The sequence below is a fragment of the Notechis scutatus genome, chromosome 2 (genome assembly GCF_049901735.1).
Source record: "Notechis scutatus isolate UNSWTSFEM ecotype Mainland chromosome 2, rNotScu1.2, whole genome shotgun sequence".
NCBI classification, from domain to species: Eukaryota; Metazoa; Chordata; class Lepidosauria; order Squamata; family Elapidae; genus Notechis; species Notechis scutatus.
The window spans coordinates 152,269,256-152,281,353 of record NC_142010.1 but is presented as its reverse complement, the minus strand read 5'-3'; the positions used below and the strand labels follow the sequence as shown (position 1 = coordinate 152,281,353).

Below are 12,098 nucleotides of genomic sequence, written 5' to 3'. Positions count from 1 at the left end.
ACTCCCTCTGCGGTATGCTCTTAGCCCCCAAATAGGGCACTGTATTTAGCCTGCAAAAATCTAAATAACCATTGGTGTGCCAAGAAAAGCTATAGTAAACTGGAAGATTAGAGGAAGCAAGTGAGAGAAAGCTAGAAAGCTTTAGTTGCTCCTGAGCCAGGTGATAATCCAACAATACCATTATCAACCTCCCCAGGACTGAGATTGGCTGTAATAATAGAAACTTCGAATTGTGCATAATCCTGTACCTCTCCTTCCTCCTTATGATTCAGTGAATTAAGGAAATGTTTGCTTCAGTTGTTTTCAAATTTTATCTGATTGTTCTGGACATAAAATGTTCCAGCCCGTTTTTGCCAAGGTAATGATTTCAAAGTCAAGTTTATCTTCCTTACTATTCTCTTTAGGGAAAACTCCTCTATTGTTCTGTATTGTAGGGAAGAAGGGTCCTCTTCTCTTTTTCCCACCCAGGTGCTTCAACTATCACTACAAGGTGGAGGGCGTCTGAACTCTCTTGCCATTGGAGTCCCATTTGAAAGGTTTATCTTGAACCCCCAGGGAGTTGAACTCATGCCTCTAGTCTTAACTGATCACTTGCAAAGAACTTTTTGAAGATTCTGAGAGCTACATGTTAGGGCAGTTTTTATGTCCTCTGAGGAATATTGGTCCTGGACATACTGGTCTGGGTCTATTCCAGATTTCCCCAACTTAGTTTTCTTGCCCCCTCCCCCCAGATGGTTGGACTATGATTCCCAAGATTCTTCATCCACATAGCACTCTTGATTTTGACTATTGATCATGTTCTGATATTTTTCCTAAGCTGATAGATTATTATTTCTATCTATATACCACTCACACATCATCACAAAATCTCCAGAACCGTAAAGACTACAAACTTTAGCACATACGTTCCTCTTGGCTTCTAGGAAAGAAAGGATTTTTCAAAATGACCATCAGAGCATTAGTATTTCGTATATTATTATTAACACGCTCTGATGCTAAGGAGTTCTACTCCCCCTCCCCACCTGAAAAGAAATCTGTTCCAAATGCAAAACACAAGCAGAGGAGAAGAGTTTCGGTTTCAGAGCACCAAGCACCTTTAGTACAGAACAGTTGAGCTAAGCCACGCCCAGGTTCCTGGCTGTCTCCTTGCTCACAGAGCAAATACTGTTTCAGTTCCCAAACAGCCCTAAACTCTCTCATACACTGACAGGATGCTAGCCAGATGAATACTGATGGATGCTGGTAGGCAGAAGCATAATTCCCCCTCACACCTTATTTTCCTCCCCCAAAACTAAGCCTGACCACATACTTTCGTAGTGAAGCACAGGTATCGAGCTAGTTGTTGAGGCTATGAGAAACCGAGACATAGCAATATAGTTTTGCTATGTCTTGGTTTCTCATAGCCTCAATTCAGCTTTCTCTTGTCTCCCCCATGTTTCTTTTTAGTCTGTGTTCCACCCTTCTTATATAGTCTGTGGCGGTTCTCTCTTCTTAAGCTTGACTTTCAGGAAGAGGAGTGCTCCAATCAAATACTGCCTTTTCTTTCATTTTAGCTTTTTGAGGGTAGAAAAAGAAATAGTGAGAAAATACAAGATTCCTGTAAGTGGTAAAATAATGCTGTGTATCTGACAGAAGTGGAGGGATTACACAATAAAAGCCTCATCTGGAATTACCCTTGGCTACTTTTTTTTAAACCCTCCATTGTTTGACCGCTTATCTCAATTTGCTTTCTTTATTTGCTTTTTAAAATCCTTTCTGCCCTAAGTAACTCATTCCCCATCTTTCTTCTTCCCCTTGGTGCCTCTTTTGTTTGGAACTTACCCCCAACATGCATTTTTCACAAATACTTAGTACCTGTGGAGGAGAAATGTGTCTGTTTCTGAGTGCTTCATCTCTACTTCCTTTCTTTACCATATTTTAGGAGATTCTCCTCCCAGAAATTTTGCCTGTAATTTTGTTTTGTTTTTTATTGCAACCATACGACAGGCTATATCTGTTTAAAAAGGATTTGTTTTAAAGTGCCTAATTGTGAATAGATATTTTAAATAGAAACATATTATTTTAAGGCTGGTTTTACCACTCTAATTTGTGATTTTACAAAATAATGACTTTTATATTCAGATATATATGAAAACCTGACCGCTTTCTCTATCTGCTAAGTCTGGGAAAGTTGACTAAGTATGTATTTTAATGCATAAGTATGCATAATTCTGGTTATAGGCTGAAGCTGAACCAGAAATACCTAGATCCAATCTTGGTGTTGCTAAATCCCAAGATATTTCACCCTTCCTCCTAGCTGTCCAGAGCACTGTATATATGAGATTTAATTTTATCCTGTTTTACCCTTAAAGTTTGAAGTAGATTTATGCTGGGAAAGGGTGGCTAAACTGCTTTAGGATTACTTTTAATGCAAAGCAGGCTTCAGTGTGTTATAAATGTTTTTGGGTTTGTTCTGGGTAAGCATGTTTAATTCAGCCAATTGTGGTTTTGTAAATCATGGTTTGGGGCTTAACATATTAAAGGCACCCAGGTTGATTCAGTAAACCACGTCTTAGCATAAAGATCTTCATGACTTAGATAGGAAGTGCACTGGTGGCTCTCTTAGGCTGAAACTACCATAGTCCAGAATCCAGTATAGTAGAGCTTTCAACAAAGCTCACTTCAAAGTGAGTTGAAAAATTAGTTATCATCATATTAACTTTGATTGTTAGCTTCCAAGCCTATCAAATCTAACAATATTTTCTCTTTATTTGCAAAGGCTTGTTAAAATGTATGAGAGAAAACTATTGGGAACTTAAATATTACAGTGAAGCCTTGTTTTAATGAACTAATTTGGAAGAGGTATGCCTGTAATTCCCAATGCGCCCTATGTTACTTTTGAGCATGAGGTTGGTTTGTTTATTAGATTTTTATCCTGCCTTTATTACTTTATAGGTTACTCAAGGTGTTGAACATACATAATGCTTCTTCCTCCTTCATTTTTCTCCAGACTTTCATGCCTAAAGTGGGATTAGAACTCACCATCTCCTAGCCAGCACTTTAACCACTTCAGGGGTGTCCAACCTTGGCAACTTTAAGACTTGTGGACTTCAACTCCCAGAATTCCTCAGCCAGCTTTGCTGGCTGAGGAATTCTGGGAATTGAAGTCCACAAGTCTTAAAGTTGCCAAGGTTGGACACCCCTGCACTACATCATACTCTCTCTCTCTCTCTCCCTCTCATGCTGAAATTACTTAACAGATCATTCCTTCTAAACCCAGTAACATTGCAGGATAAGACAGTGCTTGAGGCATAAACATGCCTCGCTCCGCAGACACACCAATCTATGCACACAGCTCTTATCTGGTCAGGCTTTCCCACACAAAAGCCTACCTTGCATTGATGTGTTCCTTATTGCTACTGCCGCCTTCCTGCCTGCTCATAAAGCACTTTGTAAATTTATGGCTGAGATTGCTGTCGATTGAAAACCGAGTGGGAAAGATTGCCACTGGATACCCTTGCAGTTTTTAGCTTGGGGGAAAAAAAAATCCCTCAGAGTAATATCTCCCAGCACTGCATTTCAGAATAAGTGAAACCTTGATTTAATAAAACTCTCCCCCACCAACACACACTTAGAAAAGATTAGTTATAGTGGACTGAATGTCGTCCATCCAGACTCCTTCTTCAAATAATGGATAAATCTATTGCATCTGGAGTAGTTTAGAGAAGGCAAGTTAAATGATCTTAATTTTACCACCTTTATGGAAAATGTATACCATTTCTGTGATGATCTGCAACTGATGCCTATTATATCATTTACATCAATTATGTAAATTGGGGATATGACAGAACTTACATTATTTGCAGAATGACATCATGATGCAGATGAGATAAATCACCAGAATAACATGCTTTCACATTTAATGGACATTTGGGAATAACAGACATATCTCTTCCCAATTGGCTCATTGAAACAAGCCTTCACTATAATATTTAAGTGCCCAATAGTTTTCTGGCATACATTTTAACATGCCTTTGCAAGTAAAGAAAAAATATTGTCATGTTCAGTAGACTTGGAAGCTAACATTCAAGAATAACTTTTCCTGGTGGGCACCTTAAAGGCATGTTGGACATCAAAATCCATAAGTGTTGGTCAGAGATGGAGGTCTACTCCATCTTAAGAAGACCCGTTTGGACAAAACTAGGCATAGAAGTAGGAAGTATATGAAATGAGCTAGAATAAACTACACCAAGCACCCTTTACGGGCTGGATAAAGTATAGAAACTATGAAAAAAAAAACCCAACCAGAAAAAGAAGCACATCATGACAAATTATTCAGTAGAACAGCGATCCCAAGACAAAAGCATGGAATGGAATTCTTACATCACACCATGCTTTGCTGAACAAGCTACAAAGTCTGTTTTCATCTCAGTCTAAACCACAACCTATAATTTACAAATCTCAGTGATTGGATTCATACAGTCAATGAAACACAGACCAAACAAACATATGATGTGTATGGGTAAAAAACTGAAATGCAATAGCTCAGTAATGTAGCATTTATCTTACTTCCAAACTTTTCCCAATATTTTTATGGATTTCCCAAGAGCACTGTGTCTTTGCATCACATGTCCAAAATACGATACTCTGTTCCTGATCATTTGTGTTTTGAGTGAAAATTGTAATTGAACTGATTTAGCAACCAACAGAAATTATTGAAATTGAAAATTATACAACAACTCCTTTTTTCCCCTAACCCTATACCCTTTCTGATGCTTAAAAGTCTATTTCCAAGTTGCTTGTCACTAAAATTTGACCAGTGGTTTGCTAGTGAGATTTGGTGGATAGGATGATAGGACTCTTGGAGATATTTATTCCAAAATTTTGAAGTATACAAATGGACAGGACCCTAGACTTGAACTGCTTACTTGGTTTCTTTTTTAATTTCTATGAGGTTGTCTTAGTTTTCATTTTTATATGCTTTCTTTAAGGGCTGAGCTCTTTTGGGGAAATGTCTTGCAAATACAAAACTTTATTCCACTAAAGTATACAGTAAAGTGAAAACGCTTCAAATTGCCCTGTTTGTGTTAATATAAGGTATTATGAGGCGCAGTAGTGTCAGCAAGGCAAGGGGTCAAAAAAAAAGGACTGATTTGGGGGGACACAGCCGTGCAATAAAGCCCCTTCTGTTTTGCATGTGGGTTGACATCACATGCACCCAGAGACAGAGGGAATGCGGCTTTGATTGTCCTGCCAAATGACTGCCTTAAAAAAAAAAAAAACTCTTATCCTGCAAAACTAGTTTATCACCCAAAAACTGGACCTTAGGTGTCAACCATATCCCTCCCTTTACAACTAACAAAACAAACAAGAAACAGGAAAAGGTTGCATGTCTTGGGGCAGAGAAATTGAGCTTCTGTTGTTCTCTTCAGTATATCAATTCATGCTGTTTTTCGGATATCACCAGAATGGCTGGTCCTACTGCAAGTTTGAGGTGCAGTGGCTGCTTCAGGCATCACTTGTTGGGGTATTATTCAGGGACAGCAAACTGTTCATCGTTTAAGTTTTTCTACCATGGGGAGAGTGTCTTCATTTAGATCTTTAGCCTTAATTTCTCAGCTTCTTCTTAATGTCTCTTTCAGATGGAAGGAGAAGTCTTAAAAACCAAGCCAGTTCAGATGAAAGAAGCACCTGTAGCTCTATACATTTCATAATTATTATTTTCCCAAGCAGTTTCAGAATGCTTTAGCACACATGGTTTTTATTTGTTTTGCAGAGTTTTCCCAACCATTCACTCAGTTTAAGGTGGCCTACATCATAAATGTAAATCACCAACCCACCTCACTGTAACCTGCCCAACAACTTCTTATTTTAAAGGCCATTGGTCCATTTTACAGAACTGTCTTTCCCAGAGTGCCTCTTTCAGTTGTGCCAGAACCATCCCACTCCCATCATTTATAAACAGCACTGAGAGTGACCACTAGAGAAAAGCAGTTCCAGAGATTCCAGGGGCGTGCAAGGGGGCGTGCATAAGCGTGCCAACGTGCCTACTGTCCCTGTCCTATCGGGTTTTTTTCTTATATGTATCCATTTCGTGTATTCATAACTATGTTTATACTTATACCTGTTATCTTATAATTGCTTGACAAAATAAATAAATAAAAATAAATAAACTTACTTGCCAAAGAATTGCAGAACATCACAGCTGTTGCTATACACCTTCAAACTACACCAGGCAAACTCTTTCATTTTAAATGGAATTTAAAATAGCTACTAAAAAGAAGCACAGACTAAAGTGTACTTATACGTCCCTTGAAAACAAGCCTGTCCTCCTGCTAGCCCACCAATAATACATATTTACAGAACCTCCAGTCCTGATTTGGGCACAAAGTCAGCGGCGTGACCTTGGGCCAGTCCTCTCTTTCTCAGCCCTAGGAAACAGGCAAAGGTAAAACCACTTCTGAAATTTTGCCAAAAAAAAAAAAAAACTGTAGTAACTTGTTCAGGCAGTTGCCAGGAGAGAGAGAGAAAGAGAGAGGCGGGGAGGCATCCACACCTAGATGTACTAGGAATTAGTAGTTGGGATTTTGGGAAACTGAAACCCACGCACATCTTGGGGGCTTCAGGTTAGAGACTGCTGTGCTCAGCATCCTGAGAACAAGCAGTGATGCTTCTATTGTTTTATTTAGATTTATCTGAACGGCTCCGTGGCACAGATCTACAGCACGAAGCCCACCGGTCAGAATTCTCCTGTCAACTCAGATCTGCTACTCGACAGTAATGGGGCCTCCCTATATGTGATGACAACTTCACAGGTGATCCATCAACTTGTTACTGTTTCCCATCTGTTTGTCAGGCAGGAAATTCTGCACTATATCTGGGCTTAAGAAAACCTGTTAAGAAAGCCTTTGTTGTTTTCTTCTTCTGCCTGGGAGTATTTTTAATACATATCAAAAAGTTATGTGAAAAATACAGCATAGGTTGCTGTGTGTATATTTTCCATTATCTCAGAGGTAAATTATTTCCCTTTATTAGATTATTGTATTATAGAGTTGATTCCTGCCTTTGGCAACCAACAGGTCTCCAGAATTCTTTTTTTTTTTTTTTTAAATTTATACTCCAGCTTAACACAGGCAACTATACCAGAAACTTTTCTCTGAATTAGTCCCAACCAAATTAGAAGCTGCTCCTTTTATCCCTTACTCTTAGCCCATTTCTTAGTTAAATCTTTCATCTGCCTTTATAACTCTTGAAATTCTGCCTAAATAAACTGGCAATCCTTGTCTTTAGAAGAGACTTTGCCATTTATATAGTCTGGTAGAAAACTTGACGCAAATATAACTTTTCCTATCCACATAAATAAAATCAGTAATAAAATATTGTTCACTCTAACCCAGGTGTCCAAGATCCCAGTCTCAGAATGCCCTAATTTCCAAAACTGCACCTCATGCCTGCATGCAGAAGATCCCTTTTGTGGCTGGTGTGTCCTACAGAGCAGGTGAGCCTGTGATGAGAGAGTGTATAATATGAAAGGGTTATTTTAAAAGAAGGGAGGTGGATTCTGACAAGGTTGTACAATGCCCTGTTCCATTGCTAACTGAACCATGGTCTATTAAATTCAATCCAATTGCCTGGATGCACTCAACACACTGAAATCATAAATCAACTCGGCTGGCTGGGTTTACAGAATGCAAAGAATAAATAGCCAGTCTTATTTTAGCCTAGCATGTTGTTGTTGTTGGGGGCAATATGCTGACTCTGCAAACCACTTAGAGAGGGCTGAAAAGCACTGTGAAGCGGTATTTAAGTCTAAGTGCTATTGCCATTGCTACAAACCCAGCTTCTTTCTCTTCATCTCTAATATGATTGGCAGGTGTACCCGGAAATTGGAATGTGAACGCCATGAGTTGGCCAATCACTGGTTCTGGAGTTATGGAGATGAGAGCCAGTGCTTGAGAGTGGAAGAAATTTCACCAGCCAACCAGAGTCGAGAAACACAGACAGAGGTGCGTGAAATAGCAGGAAACTGAGAAGTGGATTTATTATAATTTAGCAACTGACCTATCCATCATCCTATGAATATCTGCACATATGAAATGAAACATTTTGCATTGCTTGGATTAATCTCAAGCCTGTTTTCCCCTATATGCCTCAAGGTATTATTGTTAAGAGGGATAATGCATAAATTAGTATCTCGCTCAAATTTATAAAATGCTTTGTCTTCCAAAGATTTAACATTGAAGTATTAAATCACATTTAAACCAAAGACTTCAATTGCCTTATACTCCAAGAAAATAGTATATGTTTCCTGTCCTACTCAGATCTCCTTGTTGGTCCCCAATCTCCCTGCACTGGGTGAAGGAGAACATTACCGCTGTGCATTTGGGATCCAAGAAAGCCAGGCCCAGCTGCAAGACTCTTGGATCCGCTGCTTATCACCTGTTCCTGAACAGGTGCCACCTATCCAAGAAGGCAAAGGTAAGCATGGGGCTTATGTGTGACTCCTATACTGAGTGCATTACATTCTGATGCTATTTAATAAGGTACGTTTTAGCCAGAAGCCCTACAAATGCAGTGGAACTGCAGTGATAGAAAAACCATAGTATGCTAGTGGAAAAGTAATACATCAGCAATGTAGGCTTTAGCTATATGTCATTTAAATTTAAATAATTTCCCTATCAATTAGAATAGAAGCAACTTAGCCGATCAAACCCTGCTTTTGGGGCTACATAGCAGTGAAGGCACTGGAGTAGGCAACCCTACTATTCTTATGATATGTCTTGACTGATGATGAGTCCCTAAACTGATGTGTAAGTAAAATATAGAGTAGAAAATGAGCATCAAACCCTTCTTAAATCAAAGAGTTGCCTGTATGTTGATAATTGACTTTGCTCAATATCTGCAATCAGGTCACGGTTAAAATCAGAGCAGCCCCTTGAAAAGTTGCAGCCTTAGTTATTGCTTTCTGGTCATCCACATTATGATAATGAAATACTTTTATTTAAGGAATGAAATTTCCTTAACTTCTTCTCCTTTGAGCCCCCCTAAATGCAAAAAAAAAAAAAGCTTAAAAATCATAAGCAATGATTTAATTTACATGATAATTTACTCAGAGAGAGAATTTGCTCTGAGAGCTGTAGTAGGATTAGTGTGTGCAAAGTATTTCCCTGCCTTACTCAGATTGCACAGTGGGAGTAGCCTTCGGTTCCAGTAGCAAAATGGGGGTGCAGTGGTTGAGCGGTTAAAGATGAGGAGTTTGTCAGCTGCAAAGCAGACATACTGAGTTCAAGACCCAAGTGCTACATGGCAGGGTGAACTCCTATTACTTGCCCCAGCTCCTGTCCATCTAGCAGTTTGGAGGCATGCAAATGCAAGTAGATTAACAGGTACCACTTTGGTGGGAAGGCAGCAGTGTTCCATGCGGTTTGGTCTATAGTCATACTGGCCAGATGACCATGGAAAATGTCTTGGGACAACGCTGGCTCCCTTGGCTAAGAAATGGAGATGAGCATTCCCCCTAGAGTCAAACACAACTGGACAAGAGAAACCTTTACCTTTACAAATAGCAAAGCATTCTCTGTTGCCTAAGGAGCCCACTGTATGACTCTCAGACTCTCAGTCTTCTTGCTTTACCTATTCTTGCAACTGTGCATATAGAGATAAACCCTTGTAGCCCACCTGTGACCTCTCACGAAGACCTAACAAACTTACAAATGTTTCCAAGATTTTAACACTTAACAAGAATAATTCTGCTCCTGGTTCTGGTTCCTAGTCCAAGTAAGAAATAGTCCTAGTCAGAAATAAGATAAAGGCTTAGATCCTGCTAAGATGATATTCTTGCCTACAGTTGTTCCCCTTTGGACACTTGGTTAGTACTTGCTTGGTCACTTGCCCATATTTTTTTAAAAAATCCAGATCAAGCACTACCAAGTCAAGTACAAAGTTGCTACTCAGGTTTCCCTGTCATGTTGGTTTTCTGTCCAGAGGGACTTCCATGTAAGGTGGACCTGCCCAACAGCCCTAGCCTGCAGTGTGAAATGGTGCAGCCCTGTCATTTCCTCTTGTTTGTTTATTGTATTTATCCTGCTTTGATGGGTGGCTGCACAATATGCTCATTCGGTATTCTAGGTTTCAAAAGCCTGCTTGCGTTACCTTTGCTGTCCAACTTCAAGATGACCCGTCAAGCTATCTTTATTGGTTTGGATGTTACAAAAAAAGTGCTGTTATGAGCTATATTATCACATAAAAAATTTATTTATATTATACAGTTATGTAGTATACAACAGTAGTATACGATAGGCTATAACAAATGTAATTTTCAGGAAATTCTTTTAGCACGTGGAAGATATTTCAAGAAGGCTTGTTTGTATAAGTGTTGTGTGGGCATGTGTGACGAGTTCTCTCTTGCTGGCTACTTGGATGGGGAGAAATTGATTTCACATACCTCTCCTTTCTCTTCCTCAGACCATGTGACTGTGACGTTAGCTCTGATGTTCCAGGATGTTGTCATAACCTCTCTGGGATTTTCCTTCTACGACTGTAATGCCGTGAGCCAACTCGCTGATTCTACCCCGTGAGCGAATGTTGAGTGGGGATGGTGGCAGGGTGAGGTGGGGGTGGCAAAGGCTGCAGGTTGATGACTAATAAAAGGCCTTAAATTAAAGCAGCATCGTGTCTGTTTTTGCATTAAAATTTTGGATTTTTGCATGTGAAAAGTGGAGTAATCATGTTTACTTCTAAAGTGTGCAGATTACACAGGTACATCTATATTTCTCATTTTTCATCATTTATCCTGGTGACAAAAATGTCATGTGCATACCCTAGACACACCCTAGAACGTGAAGTCTTCTTTCGTCAGTATCATCTTCCTCAGCTACCTCAGCTGCTTTCTCTAACCATGAGAAACCTACTTACTTAAGAGAAAGACAAATAGGAGGTTCTTCTCAGCAGGCTGAGGTTTTTAAGAGAGGAACCTCCTTATTTCTTTACAACTCAGTGGGGTATTGAAAAGATTTAGGAGATTGAAATTCTGACCATCAACAGGACATGTTTCCTAGAAGTGAACAGAATATTACCAAAGTTGCTATGGGGATAGTGGTTGACAAGAGAAAAATCAGGTTAAAAATGGGCTGGATTAATCTCTGTTTGGAATGCTGCTGATTTCTCCATGCTAAGCCTCCTTCCCTCTTTTTCCCAGGCACATAACCCAGAGTAGAGCTGTGTTTCTCAACCTTGGAAAGTTGAAAATGCTATCTGGGGAATTCTGGGAGTTGAATCCACACATCTTCAAATTGCTATGGTTGAGAAACCCTAAGCTAAGGGCTTGGAAAGAATTCCAACAGCCAAGTTTTTTTCCCTTGCCTTGCTGATCTCACATAATCTTAGTTAAAGGTAGTTTTTATTTTATCCTTCTTTCTCCAATAGATGTGGAACGTGTGTAGACAGCCCCTGGATGTGCCACTGGTGTCCATCTAGTCATCGCTGTGTCTCGGAAGGGCCCTGCCCAAATGCAGAGGTGCTTGTCTACAACCACAAGGTGAGAAACATACACTTCAGAGCATGGGTCTCCTAGCTTTCCAGAACAAGAGGGCAGGAAAGAACGCGAGGCCTGAAGTTGCGCCTAATCTGTCCATTTCTCCTAGGCATTGGCTGAAGAATTCCAGGAAGAATCTTGGGGTCAAGCTGCCTGTCCCAGTGTGGGAACGGATGGAGAAATCCCCCTGATTCCTGTCAATGTGGAAATGCCAATAAATCTGGTGGCCTGGAATCTACACCTAGTGACAAGCCAGGTAAATCAGAGTCCTCAAAAGAGGCGTGGAGGTCAAAAGGCGCAGGCTTTGAGACATCCTTTGCTTTGGGGTGCCTACGTGTGATGCAACATGAAACATGCTAAAACTCTCCTCCCTTAAAGAATTCTGAATATTGGAAGGATGTCTGTGACTCCTAGAAATGTGGGATTAAAGGTGGGATAACTTTGGGGACAAAATTGGAAAGAACAGGGGATGTGTACAGAACCCTGTTGTACCCTCCATCTATCCCTTAGGATCCAACAACAGTCTTCTGTGTATTGGAAGTGGAAGGAGTCCCGATTTTTGTTCCAGCATCCCTGGAAGAAAGGG

At 40.0% G+C, this 12,098-nt stretch overlaps 1 protein-coding gene across 5 annotated transcripts in view; it reads left to right on the top strand.

Annotated features, from left to right (window-relative positions):
- PLXNB3 (plexin B3) overlaps nt 1-12,098 on the top strand; it is a 64,170-nt gene that overhangs the window by 18,074 nt on the left and 33,998 nt on the right. For 4 of the 5 annotated variants that reach the window (XM_026676222.2, XM_087956836.1, XM_087956837.1 and 1 more), the window contains 8 exons: nt 6,669-6,794; nt 7,377-7,477; nt 7,853-7,985; nt 8,301-8,457; nt 10,444-10,552; nt 11,404-11,515; nt 11,622-11,768; nt 12,023-12,098. The exon at nt 12,023-12,098 is cut by the window's right edge and continues 135 nt beyond it. In XM_026676222.2, the coding sequence (XP_026532007.2) occupies nt 6,669-6,794; nt 7,377-7,477; nt 7,853-7,985; nt 8,301-8,457; nt 10,444-10,552; nt 11,404-11,515; nt 11,622-11,768; nt 12,023-12,098 (961 nt within the window). Of the gene's footprint in view, nt 1-6,668; nt 6,795-7,376; nt 7,478-7,852; nt 7,986-8,300; nt 8,458-10,443; nt 10,553-11,403; nt 11,517-11,621; nt 11,769-12,022 lie in introns of all 5 variants that reach the window. The other variant, XM_087956839.1, reaches the window with a different exon arrangement.